The sequence below is a fragment of the Botrytis cinerea genome, chromosome 3 (genome assembly GCF_000143535.2).
Source record: "Botrytis cinerea B05.10 chromosome 3, complete sequence".
Taxonomy (NCBI): Eukaryota; Fungi; Ascomycota; class Leotiomycetes; order Helotiales; family Sclerotiniaceae; genus Botrytis; species Botrytis cinerea.
Genome location: NC_037312.1, coordinates 743,248 through 756,030, shown reverse-complemented (window position 1 = coordinate 756,030; position 12,783 = coordinate 743,248). Strand labels below are relative to the sequence as shown.

General features: G+C 44.6%; 6 protein-coding genes across 7 annotated transcripts; 3 read left to right on the top strand and 3 right to left on the bottom strand.

Annotated features, from left to right (window-relative positions):
- Positions 1 to 80: 80 nt before the first annotated feature.
- Positions 81 to 817, bottom strand: BCIN_03g02290 (hypothetical protein). The gene has a single exon (XM_001555031.2). It carries the CDS (start codon positions 759 to 761, stop codon positions 306 to 308), a length of 456 nt encoding a protein of 151 aa, XP_001555081.1. The 5' UTR covers positions 762 to 817; the 3' UTR covers positions 81 to 305.
- Positions 818 to 956: 139 nt separating this feature from the next.
- On the top strand, positions 957 to 1,913 carry Bcspt4. 2 transcript variants are annotated; one of them, XM_024691806.1, is made up of 4 exons: positions 957 to 1,104; positions 1,180 to 1,433; positions 1,496 to 1,555; positions 1,738 to 1,913. In XM_024691806.1, the coding sequence occupies exons 1-3, from the start codon at positions 1,024 to 1,026 to the stop codon at positions 1,524 to 1,526; spliced, it is 366 nt and encodes a 121-aa protein (XP_024547580.1). In that variant the 5' UTR covers positions 957 to 1,023; the 3' UTR covers positions 1,527 to 1,555; positions 1,738 to 1,913. The 2 variants fall into 2 exon arrangements, with proteins under 2 accessions (XP_024547580.1, XP_024547579.1); XM_024691807.1 differs by having other exon boundaries at positions 1,636 to 1,913.
- Positions 1,914 to 1,997: 84 nt separating this feature from the next.
- On the bottom strand, positions 1,998 to 3,430 carry Bcrts2. Its single transcript, XM_001555033.2, has 2 exons — positions 3,153 to 3,430; positions 1,998 to 3,099 (listed from the first exon to the last, which is right to left on the bottom strand). The coding sequence occupies exons 1-2, from the start codon at positions 3,237 to 3,239 to the stop codon at positions 2,155 to 2,157; spliced, it is 1,032 nt and encodes a 343-aa protein (XP_001555083.1). The 5' UTR covers positions 3,240 to 3,430; the 3' UTR covers positions 1,998 to 2,154.
- Positions 3,431 to 6,523: 3,093 nt separating this feature from the next.
- BCIN_03g02260 (hypothetical protein) lies at positions 6,524 to 8,958 on the top strand. Its single transcript, XM_024691805.1, has 5 exons — positions 6,524 to 7,089; positions 7,166 to 7,292; positions 7,373 to 7,496; positions 7,547 to 8,022; positions 8,081 to 8,958. Exons 1-5 carry the CDS (start codon positions 6,886 to 6,888, stop codon positions 8,398 to 8,400), a joined length of 1,251 nt encoding a protein of 416 aa, XP_024547578.1. The 5' UTR covers positions 6,524 to 6,885; the 3' UTR covers positions 8,401 to 8,958.
- A 77-nt stretch (positions 8,959 to 9,035) lies between these two features.
- On the top strand, positions 9,036 to 10,772 carry BCIN_03g02250 (hypothetical protein). Its single transcript, XM_001555035.2, has 2 exons — positions 9,036 to 9,667; positions 9,720 to 10,772. The coding sequence occupies exons 1-2, from the start codon at positions 9,517 to 9,519 to the stop codon at positions 10,487 to 10,489; spliced, it is 921 nt and encodes a 306-aa protein (XP_001555085.1). The 5' UTR covers positions 9,036 to 9,516; the 3' UTR covers positions 10,490 to 10,772.
- An 11-nt stretch (positions 10,773 to 10,783) lies between these two features.
- On the bottom strand, positions 10,784 to 12,744 carry BCIN_03g02240 (hypothetical protein). The gene is made up of 2 exons (XM_001555036.2): positions 11,959 to 12,744; positions 10,784 to 11,834 (listed from the first exon to the last, which is right to left on the bottom strand). The coding sequence occupies exons 1-2, from the start codon at positions 12,504 to 12,506 to the stop codon at positions 10,970 to 10,972; spliced, it is 1,413 nt and encodes a 470-aa protein (XP_001555086.2). The 5' UTR covers positions 12,507 to 12,744; the 3' UTR covers positions 10,784 to 10,969.
- Between the last annotated feature and the right edge of the window lie 39 nt (positions 12,745 to 12,783).

Below are 12,783 nucleotides of genomic sequence, written 5' to 3'. Positions count from 1 at the left end.
TGTTTCAGAACCGAGAATATGTCCCTTTTCAAAGAATTTGAAATCGATGACTTGCACAGTTAGTATTCAAACTCCTGGCTTGATAGCCGGGGATTGAATTTCCCATGTTTAGGGAGGCAAGCTTTGTGTGGCACTCGGACGAAAGGCATGCACTCTGTCCGATTCTTCCTTGTACCGGATGTTCTTGACGGTGCAACACCCATATTATCCAGTAGAGCTCTTTTGCAAAAACCAGAATCCCAGACCTATGGGAGATCTCGTTATGGACGAAAAGTAAAGGTAGATTGCTCTGGCCTCCAGAATCCTCAGTCATTCCAAACCTCCTCGATATCTCGCTCTCCTACCAAACCTCCTAACCAATTTGCCCTCCCCTTCACCCTCCACCCCACCTGCTCATCCCCATTGCCCAACCTCTTAATCCAACCCCCCATCGCCGCAACCACCGCACTAGCATCCTCTCTCATGACTCTGATCCAAACGTCCTTGTCCTCCGTCTTCAAGATATCAATGGAGATAGCAGAGCCATGGAGTCCCAGGAATTGCGACAGTGCCGAGGTCATATATGATTTTGCTGTAATATCATCTAGTTGTGGCTTCTTGAAAGATGAGGTCTGAAGTTCCAGGTGAATGTAGGAAAAAAGTGGTGTTGTGATAGTCATGGCTTTGTGCTCGTGACTATCTAGTTTGCGTTTTGAGGGAATAGATGATTGGTATGCTTCTTGCATTGGAGTATCTACGGTGATTTCTGTAGTTTGGGCCATTTTTCTACCGCTTGAAGGAAGTTATTTCCAAATTTATAGTTTTTGTATTAATGTTCAGAGTCCTGGTGAGAGAGATATCAAGTGGGAGATTCAGCCGTGTCAACTTTTTTAGGCAGCTGGTCCAAGCTTTTCTCAGCCTTGCAGCTTTCTTTGACATCTCGGACAATCCCAACCCATTCAACTATATAAATCATAGCCCTCTTAAATCTGGAAGCCTTCGCGTTACAACTTCAACTCCAGCCAAAAGATCACAACAAGCAAAATGACTGAAAACTACGTACCTCCTAATCAGCAGCGCAACCTCCGCGCATGCATGGTCTGCTCAATCGTCATGACCCAAAACGTATGCATCTACCTTTCCTTCATCCTTTCCTCCCATCTCTACTTGGTAGTCAAAAACTAACATACACACCTCCAGCGTTTTATGCGAGAAGGGTGCCCCAATTGCGAGGATTTTCTCCATCTGCAAGGATCTATGGAAGCGATCATCGACTGCACATCTCAAGTGTTCGAAGGTCTCATTACACTGGCCGATCCATCCAAATCTTGGGTCGCGAAATGGCAGCGGTTGGATGGATATGTGAGAGGTGTTTATGCGACGAAAGTTAATGGACAACTACCGGAAGAGATCGTTTCGACAATGGAGGAAGAAGCGAGGGTCAAATATATTCCGTGAGTTGTTCTGCACTGGGGACGGGTGTTTCTGTGATGGATTGGAGCTAATATGGATGTAGGAGAGATGGAAGTGCTACGGAAGCGGATTAAGAGATTTGAGAGATGATTTTCAAGCAAAGGTAAGAGTTTTTGCTGCCTGGCTATAAGCTTATGAGGAGTCTATGACGTTCTGAAACTCATATAATATTTCCTATCTTAGAGCTTGCGAGATCAAGCCACATACAATCACATCGCTCTAGAGGCGTCTGTTTTCAAGCATAATAGGACTATAGTCATCATGGGTTTTACTGATTTTTATTAGGTCAACTACTACGCTTTATGGGATAGGAATTTGGATCTGGACACAGGGTGCATAATGTTCGTAGCGTGAAGGAGTTAAAAGGAGTTTGGATATGGTATTAGAACAACTACAAAGAAATGAGATAAGGAAAAGCTCTGAAGCATCTGAATGAATCAAGCCGTATCAATTGCCCGACATATTATAACAAATTTAATTTCACGACCATTTGTGGAAGATTGTAGACTTCTGAGAGCCGGGTAAAATCATTGACACACAATCAATGAAGGCTAACAGGAATTTCTTGAAAAATAAGAACGTCCTGCATTGGCTCCTCTACAGATGCATGTGGTATCAAGTATAACGCCATATTCCTTCCATCGTAAAGTACCTTTAAATGTAACTCCGTGCAATGCCGAAACCCTCATGATCGCTAGGTAACTAAAATCGTGGTCGTTTATGGGATGGTCCTCCATTTGTTTGCTCCCTGCTTCTCTTGCGCTCAATTTCTTCCTTCATAATACGCTCTGCTTCGCTCATCTTTTTCGGCGGCTCAAATGCTGGGGCCTTCTTACCCCCTAGAGCATTCTTTTTGGCCGCTGCAAAAACGTTCTTTGGTTTGCTCTGGAATCCCATCTTTAAGGAAACTTTGGCTGGTGCTGGTGGCGCTGCCTCCGGATTTGTAGACTCTGTGGTTCTATCATCGCCAGTGGCCGGTATCTCAGAGAGTTTGTCCTCATCTTTTGCAGTTTCAAGAGAAGGCGCATCACCAGCCGGTGTCTTGCTCTCCTCTGGCTCAATAGTTTTGCTTTCAGAGTTTGAAACGGCAGACTTAGCACCGAAGCTAAGCTTTATTTTCTCCCCTTCCTCTCTTTTAAGGCCTCGTTCTTGCTCATCCATCTCTGATTCTCCACGAGCTTCGGCATCTTGCTTTGCTCGACGTACCTGCTCTCTGATAAGCAATTGCTCCCGCTCCTCATCACCCTTATCCTGTCTCTCTTTCTTTCTAATCGCATCTTGCCGTCTTAACGCTTCGGGTGAGTTGTCAATCCATGCTACTTGTATACCTTTATCTGCTTCCTCTACTCGACATAAGCTTTCTCTTCCCAGAAATTTGGCAAACTCTGTCAAGGATGGCCACTTCGTTGAATTCATATGAATATGCTCCTTGTTGCTGATGTATTCCTGGTAGAAATGATTCAAATTGACTTGCTTTTCGCCATGAGATGTTCGTAGCAATTGTAGAAAGTCACGCTGGAATTGATTACTAAAATCGTTGATATATTTCTTAGGATCTTCGCCGATTAGAAGAATTTGTCGAACATGCGACTCAGATTGTACATGCATTTTGAAGCCATTTTCATCGCGCATTTGTCTTTCGCAAGCCTGTCCATAGTGTTAGTTGGCTGATATGCATCATCAAAAAAGTATGTACATACTTGGCAGTACCATCGTAATCGCTGAAGTCCTTTGGACTTTAACTTGTTGTTTAAAAATTTCGTTGATCCAACTTCTGCTTTTGGCATCTTGTAGACTTGAGGATTTGGAAGATTTGCGCGTTTTGCAAGTTCGAAACCAAGTTGAACTTTTATGATATTGCGAAGTTTGGATCAAGATGTCCTCAATATCTTATAGCAAAGCAACCCGAAGAATTTGATAGAGTAATCGTGAGTCCCGGACCATGGACGTTATGTTGTAGAAATTGATGTAGAAGTTCAAAATGCATATTGCGCCGCCGCCTCGGCCATTGTTTGTAGCCTTGTAGTCTGTGCACGCTAATCATTCACTAGTGTAGTCTTTCCACGTCGTGCTCGCGAATATCTCTACGTGTTTGTCGTACCAATAGAAATTCATCCTATAGTTACATAGTAGGTACTTGGGCTTCATTGTTGTCAGGTCGAATAGTTTCTACCCAGCAAGAATTTTGCATGGATATATCCTCCATCTAGAATCCAACAATTATCGACATAGTATCGTCGCCGTCGCCTGAGCCTGGGCCGAGTTGTGGGACACCAACACGATTTCCAGTATCAATCAGGCGGGCTTTTTTCTAGTGAAGATTTCTAACAGTCCAGACTGCAGTCCAAGTCATGAGAGACTTTCAATTATCGAAATCATGTTGAGAAGTGGATTTTTCTGCGAATCTGTGAATCATGAAACAGCAAAAAGGCTTACAACAGTCTGCAGTTCGGACTACTGGATGTCTTATTTTTTTTTAACAGTCTTTTGACTTCTGAGTTCTGAATTCTATCTTCCAGGACGAAGCATCGGAGGAAAGCAGCCAAGATCTCCGAGAAGAGTCTTTTCGTCGAGTGATCTCAAGTTGTGCGATTAGACATAATGTGATACTCATCGGCGCGCGCCTGAGTTTGGCTTCGACCCTCAATCACTGTCGTAAAGTCGAGCATTTGTGTTCTGTGAGCGTGCGGCGTGCTCAGTTTCTATTCTGAAACTATGCGCATTTCAGCCCAAAGGATCAGCGCTTAGTGGCTAGATGTCGGCGTCAGAAGATGGATTACATTCAGAACCATTACAAACTGATCAAGTTCATTGCATGTATCCACCCAGTTATTCCATGCAGTCACAGCTAACTTCCATTTTGGTCGTTATTTCGAACTTGCAATCAAGATGTCACATTTGAAAAGAGTTCGATGACACCGTTAACTCTTGAAAGTAACGGTCGTAATCATTAAGTGAGATACCAGTCGCGCTTTGATATCCTTGTCTAGTTTCGTGCGTCTCCACTATGCATATGCTTACAATTTGATCACTCGCAAATGCTACCCATGCATGTTTTTCTGGCCTTCGGTGACAAGTAAAGCATGTGCAAATTTAGTCATAGATTCAAACACTCCGAATTGTAAGAAGGCATAGTATGACGTATATACCGCTTTTGATATTCATAGGTTACTGGGGTCTAGAGTCCATAAGTCCTTTTTTGTATAATAGACTCAGTTATAATCAGGATATTTCTATAAGAAAGTTGTCATAAGATAGCTAGCTACAAACTAGACATAGTAGTGACGAACTTTCGGGACGAGTTTTCTTCACGGTGCCTTGCCGAGGGCAGTTTATTGTTGTCCACCAAGGGAAAGGTCAAATGGGACCCCATTGTGCTTTGCCGCAGGCGATGTGACGCAATCTCTTTAAAAGAGAGATCAAGTTACCAAAAATAGACCACCGCACCACCAGTTTGTTCAAATTGAAGCAATCCGACCAATTATCAACTGAAAAAATCATATCATTTACCAAAGATTAACACGCCACTAGATGCGAACGCCGAAGAATAACGGCTCCATCTCTGATAAATTATACGCTCTCTATCCCATTGTCATACCAACCTTATTCTCTTTCCAATTCATTGTCTCAGAATTGCGTGAAAATGGATATCATGGGAAATTCATCATTGAAGTCTGTGAGATGGTCGCGCACTACCAGATCCTACACGCCACTACCCATACAGAAGAATTTTTGTCTTTTCTTAACCACTTTGTTGCTTTTTACCTCGCTTGGATTTTGTACTGGAGCATATTGGCAGTCCCTCAAGCCCAACACTCCTTGCACGTTTATATTTATCCATGTTGTGCAAAGTCTTGCTAACGCATTGCAGTTGGTCAAAATGCCGAGGAATTTCGAATTGCACAGAATATTTACCAAGGCGCCATCTTTCGAGACCAATGCTACATGGAGCGAATTGATTCCTCGTAAATGTGAACAGTCCTACATGCCGAGAAGTTTCTGACATTAAAAAATAACAGGGGGGAGGGGCTTTATCGTAGTGGACTCAACCGACACCCCAGTTCCCTATACCGGAGTCGAAGCGAATTCAGCGCAGGTGAGAGCGGTTGCGTTTTATCACCAAGTCCATTGTTTGGCAATTACATCTGTTCAAGCAACCGTACTCCGCTGACCTGTTTTTAGAATGAATTACGCCTTGGGTACTATGCCAACCAAACTTTATCCATTGGTCGGAATGCAACAGTTCGCCAACATCACCATTCGGAGAATCATATGAAGCATTGTTTTGATTACCTGCGGCAATCTTTGATGTGTGCATCTGATACCACGTTGGAAACGCTACAAGTATATAATGAAGGCAATAAGCCCGCGGTAGATGGTTAGGGTACGACACACTTGTGACAGGATTATGCTGAGGTCTCAGATTGGACATTACGTCATAGAGCTAGTGATATTGGCGGGGTCTAAGAGATGGATGTATTGAACTTTGGGAGAGCCCATTGGTGCGAGTTGAGAAAAGAAGGGCCTGGCCACAGTAATATACTGCAAAACCTCTCACGCGTTCGGCGTGCTTTCACCAGAAGCAAAATAAGTCCGATCAACAGCACCAAAGGCCAATCATCACTCGGAGTCGGGTGGCAAACCCTTGATAACAGGCCAGTGATCAACGACCACACTGCTAGCGATCGGAGTATTCGGCCTTTGGTGGAATCTCAAAACGTAGGAAATGTTGAAGATGGCGTTATTTGGAAGACGGTAGGTGTTACTGTAACAGAGGGTACCGCAAAATCCAAAGATGAGGCTGATAGATTGAAGAGTAAAATGGGCAATAGTGAACAGTAATAAGGATTCAGGGATATGCGTGCTGTATATCATTGGGCATACCTCGACATAACATTGAGATTTCTTCAAATGCTTTGGTTGGAAGAATAACTTCTGATAGTGTTGACCGATGAGTAATTTCAGATCCCAGGTGGGAGGTGGGGTAATGTAAATAATCGATCTGATCAAACGTCTTTCCTCTTTCAGTAAATTGAAAAAGACATTCTAAATAATAAACCATTATTTATTTGGGCTTCCTTGGCCCCCTAATCGCTATTTTGGGTGTATTTTGACGCACTAGGGCCTGCTTTGGGCGACACTGCGTTTAAAGGATTCAACTAACTGACCATCCAGCTACATGGGATAAGAAGGTTCTCTACATTGGGCAACTGCCAATGAATGTCCCGTAAGAGATGAGCTAGCCTAGAATGACAACTCCTGCTGCTTGACTATTGCCCCTTCCCCCTCAGCACTTGCAGACCGATTTTATCCTGGCAGCATGCCCCCCGTCATGCAGAGACCTATAATAAACATCTTATCTCGAGCAAGAACTAAAATCGCCAACCTAAGTTCTTCAAAAAGATTCTCATCAGCGAACAACAAATCAACAAAATGCTACCATCGGCAGCACTAACGCTTGAACCCCCGGCCAGCATGGCAGCCGAATACATGAACGGAATAAAAGTAATTTCAGAAGGTTTAGACTCTACATCTGGAATGACATTGCACGAGAAACAGGGACTTCTATCTGCAGCGAAACAGCTTGTCGACAAACTGGAGGGACCTGAAACTGGGATTTGGAAAGTTGTCTTCGGAGTCAGTAAAAGACTTTCTCTCGTTCCTCATGAATAGCCTGCCAAGATAAATTGCTAGACTGCTAACGCCTTCATAGCCCCAAGCAAATGCGACACTCAGATCAGCTATTGAGATACGGATCTTCGAGGTCTTCGAGGACAATAATGAGCCGAGAAATGCTGATCAGCTTGCGAGGCAGACTGGAGCCGAAAAACTACTACTGGGTAAGATTTGTATCCATTACAATAGCCTTCACCTTATGAAGCATAGAAGATGCAGTGACCCAAGCCTAACTATTAGGCAGTCCGTATCATGAGAGCACTTACTTCCGTCGGAATCTTCACCGAAGTTGGCGAAGAGACATACACTCATAACATGCGATCGAAACTATTCACTAATATCACCTTTCGCACTATGATGCGCGGAATGTACGTATTGTCTATCAATCCAGCTCGGTTCATGAATTGACGACAGCAAGGTCCTCGATCCTGGCTCCTTATCTCGTAAAGTTGCCGGAGTATCTCTCTAGCACCTCCTTCCAAAACCCAAGCAATGGGGAACAAAATCTGTTTCAGTACACTATGAACACCAAGATGGATTACTTTGACTGGCTACATACCCAGCCTCGCGATCTCGAGATCTTCAGTGCGGCTATGCAAGCTTCTTCACAGGGAAGTCAAAGTGCCGCTGCGGAGCTTGTGTCCTCCCAATTTCCGCTATCAGATGTTTTAAACTGCGGTACCAAGAATTCTGAAGAACTTCAGGAAGAAAACGTACTGATTGTTGACGTTGGCGGGGGACGGGGCAAAGTTCTGGACGATCTTAGAATGGCAAGACCAGATTTACAAGGAGGCATGATTGTGCAGGATTTGCCCAAGGAGATTGATGGGCGAGAGCCAACCCCCGGTATTAGGAGTATGGCGCATGATTTTTTCACTCCTCAACCAATTAAAGGTACGTGGCACCTAATCATTGCACTATCTCCCTGCAAAACATCTAATTTCCAGAAAAGGTGCGCACACCTATTTCTTCCGCCACATCTTCCACGACTGGCCCGACAATGTCTGCATCAAAATTCTCCAGCAAACTACTCTCGCTATGCAGAAAGGATATTCGCGAATACTGATTGTAGATTCAGTCTTGCCAGATATGGGTGCTTCTGTATATGGATCTCTTCTTGATATTAACATGATGGCGCTTTCGGGAATCGAACGTACAGAGAAGCAATGGAAGAAGCTTTTGGAAGGAGAAGGTTTGAAGGTCGTAAATATACAGTGGCCTGCTACTTCTGGGGGAAGTCGAGATTGTGTTCTGGAGGCCGTATTGGAGTAAAGCAAGGTCTCACTCACTATCGCTCACTCTCTTTGGCCTTCACTCATTTGACCAGAAATACGCTGTTATCCGTGATATCGCGATACCCATCTCCCAGGCAAAGCACGAAAAATCCCAGAAATCGTAATCCAGAGACGCCACGTCACGTGTTTCAGATCATGCTCCTCAAGAGATGTGCGAATGTACACGTGGTATTCTCCCTCAAGGACGTGTAGTAGATCTCGAGCTTCGATAAGACTATTCATAGCTTAAATAGTCTATTGATTCTTCTATTGATTTCAGTATGTGGCATCGGGATTTGCAATTGGAGAGGGAGTGTAAGGTTATTGGATTTCTCCAAATCATATACGAATCTGCATTCCCGAAAGGATGCAGCACTGGCATATAAACTGCTCCAATGTCTGACTACACACGCACACACGAGGGCTAGACATGACATGAAAGATCAGACCTCGTACTTTTTCCTCTGTGAATGGCGCCGGGAAGGTCTATTAATAGTATCCCGTATACGATGGATGGGATGTAGGTAGACAGCACATGAGCGAATCAGAAAGGTTATCTGCTCGGTAGCTCAGATTTTGACAATGCATTGCCTCGATTATCTCCTAAACTTTTTCCCAACCTTGTACCTGACTGACCACTCAAATTGTGCTAAACTCGAGACATTCCTACTAAGCAGTGGAGACCCTCTTCATTCCACGATTTACCGGACTCCTTTACAAACATCGTACAACAATTTCAACACTTTACCTTTCACATCTTTCAATCTCGTCGATAGATGTTTTACCGTATCCAAATCCCTTCGTTTTCAACCATTTTTTGAAAGAAGAAAGCACACGACCTCACTCGTTCGGTCGGACCATCATCTACTCCATTCGGTTGACTTTTGGGTTTCACTCGGACAGCCTCGATCAAAATTTAGTCGGACTATAAGAATCATCAAAATAAAACATCCATTAGACACTTACCCACCATCCATCTGAGAGACGAAACATTTTTGCAGGAGTTGTGGCGGTAGACCAAAGTATACTTTGAAAATTGGAAAGAACATCCAGGAAATCAAGCAGGAAATTCGGGGCCATTTAAGGGCGTTCGAAAATATCAACAACTAACACGATGCGGGCTCAACGATCATTCCAACTATATTCCATCCTCCTCCTACTCGGCCTTTCCGTATTCGTCGCTGCGTGGCCATGGCCAAGATGGCTTCCAGAAATGGACTCTTTAATTGTAGCTCGAGCAGATAGTTCGAGCTCTGCTGCTGATGGTAAGAAACTCGCAATCAACCCTCCCCGTGTTTACGTGCTGACATCTTAAAGACAACACGGCATCGGCAACTGCTTCTCCCACGGCTTCGGCAACTACAGCCCCAAAGTCTACAAACACAGCATCAGAGACAGGTTCCGACTCTGCAACCGGTTCCCAATCGGCGTCGAAAACAAGCTCAGGCTCAAGCTCAGGCTCAGGCACAAATAGAGCTACCACTTCTGGATCGAAAGAAACATCAGGTTCTGCCAAATCTACACACGCCGCTGTTGGCAATTCGACTACCTACAATGCAACTTACCCAGCAGGTGGGATTTCCATCTTAACACCTGCCGCCACTTCGACTGCATACTTCAAGATTGGTGAATATATCACTTTTGCCTGGAATTATACATCTCTCCAAGCTACTCCTACTGCCGTTAATATTATGGCCACATGCAAAGCCAATGCTCAGTTATACACGATTGCCACAAACCAAACCGTCACGGCATCCACACAGGCAGTAACCTGGGATACTAGTGGCTATCAATCAACTGCTGTTGGAAACCCTCTCCTTACAGAAACCTACACTTTGATTATCTACGATGCAGAGAGTAGTATCAGTGCGACTTCTCAACCCGGATACCTGTCAGTATATGATACATATGCTTTTGGAATGTACTCGCCACAGCCATATACTCCTCTCAGCGATTGGGTATGTGCTACTTGCAGTGGTGCATTATCTGATATGGAGAGAAAAGCATTGAAATTGATGTTTGGCATGGGACTTGTCACTGTCCTTAGCTTTACCTGGTTCGTCACTGGATTGGGTGTTATCTGGTAAACAAATTGTCATGAAGATTATTACTTTTTTCTTTTAATTTTGGGTGTTGGATTGGAGGACACGGAGGAGAAGAACGTTAAGATACTGGGTTGCATATGGGGAACATTCCCTTGGGCAAGATTCGAAAATGAAAAATCCGGGTTGGGGTAATGGTGTTTTGGGGTTTGGGCATATGTGCATTTTCTGGATTTAGCACGTTGCATGCATGCATAGATAGCAGGGAGAAATTTACAATTACTTAATGAACGTTTGAGCGCAAATTGGTTTGTAATAGTCAATAACAATTCTTTTCTCTGATTCTATATTTGTGAATTTGTGCACGGTGTGTTTACATCTACGAAATTACAAGAGCCTGCCTCCTTGGAATGTACAGAGCACAAATTGGTATATCCACGTATTTCCCTCAGGACATACATCCATATTATACACTAGCCTATCTTCTGGCCCTCACGCCTAGAGTGGCTCGCTAGCTTAATCCTCTCAAATAAGCTTCAAACTAAATCCGGCTCCTTTCTCAACCTCCTCTCCCCCTCCACTCCCAAATACTCCACTAAAATCCAATACACCCCCCAAGCCCTTAGGAGCCTCTCCTCTCTGTGGAGCATCCGGAGTCCCTCTCCGCCTCTTCTTCTCCAATCCCGCTTTACTTGGAAATGTAGGAAACATATCTTTACTCTTCATCTTCGGATCTTCTTTGAAGTATTCATGTTCCAGAACTTCTTGCGCAGAAGGTCTTTTTGCAGGATTTAAGCTAAGAAGAGACGAGAGGAGAGACGATCCAGCTGATGTCAGAAAGGGGAATTTGGAACGCAGGACTGAGCCTTGAGTGGCGGGATTGGGATTCTTGGGAAGTCGGAGCGAGCGTGCATTAGGGAGACGTTTGAAGGTGGGCCAGTTGGATTCGGTAGGGAGGCCGAGAAGTTCGAAAATCTTGGATAGTTGGTCGACTTCGTTTTTTCCGGGGAGGAGGGCGTCGTTGCTGAGTAGCTCGCCAAATATACAACCTACGCTCCACATATCCACACTTTTACCATATCGTTCTTCGCCGAGTAAGAGCTCGGGACTGCGGTACCAGAGGGTAACAACTAATTGGGTCATTTTTGGAGCTGGATCGCCGCAGTAGCGGGCCATGCCAAAATCGGCGATTTTAAGGACGCCTCGATTGGAGAGGAGGAGGTTGGAGGTTTTCAAGTCGCGGTGGAGGATGTAGTTGTTGTGAAGGTAGGCAACACCTGTCGTGAGTTGATGGAGAAGTAGCTTGAGTTCGGAGGGGAGAAAAGGTTCCGAGAGGGATGTGAGGAGAGTTTTGAGGTCGTGTTCAAGGAAGTCGAGAACGAGGAATATACTGAGGGGGGTGTATATTAGCTATAATTTCCTACATACTGTGCAAACGGGAAAACGGGAAAATGGGAAAACAAAAAACAAAAAACAAAAATAGAAATGACAGAACCCAATTGGAGAAAACTTACTTCTCAATCTTACTTGTATCCTCCCCAACAACCACTTCCCTAAGCCTCACAATGTTCTCATGATCACAGTCCATCAACGTTTGTATCTCCCTCAAGCCCGTAACTGGCACCCCGTCATTGGCATTCTCCATCTTCAATCGTTTCAGCGCGACGACCTTCCCTGTCCGACTATCTTTCGCGCGTGATACCCATCCATACGCTCCCTCTTCTATATCATTCAATTTATCATAATCTTCCACACTGCGACATTTCCCCCAATTGGGTGCTGGAAATCGCAGTAGTTTGGCAGGCGGTAAATCGAGCTTTTGAGCAGGCGCCGGAGAGTGTGATAGGCGGCGACGCTTGGAGGGTCTTTCGGTGGGTGCTTCTTGTTCAGGAGGAGCTTGAGCTTTGGATTTTGCGGCAGCGGCAGCGGCAGCTTGTTCATCGAGCTTCCTCTGTTTTTCTGCCTTCAATCTTTTCTTCTCTTCCTTTTCGCGCTTGCGCTGTAGATCTAGCGCAGCATCTTCTTCGTCATCTGCCCAGCGCGACTTGGCTTGAGTCGACATAGCTGTACCTTGTTGGTTGTAAACCCCAGCCTTCTGCGAAGTACACAATTGAAGCTGAACACGCCCCTCGCTGGGATTCAACAACCGTTCTCTCAAACTTGAAGAGTCAATCTTTTTCGAGGTCGCGCAATACTGCCCTTTCTAAATATGCAATAAAATATGTCCTTCTTATGAAAGTTCCAAAATTTATTTTGGCCTCTAGATACAACAAGATTTTCGATAGTGGTAGATAAGGTCCTAGGTTGTAGTGAATTTTGAAGTCGAGGCTGAGGATTTT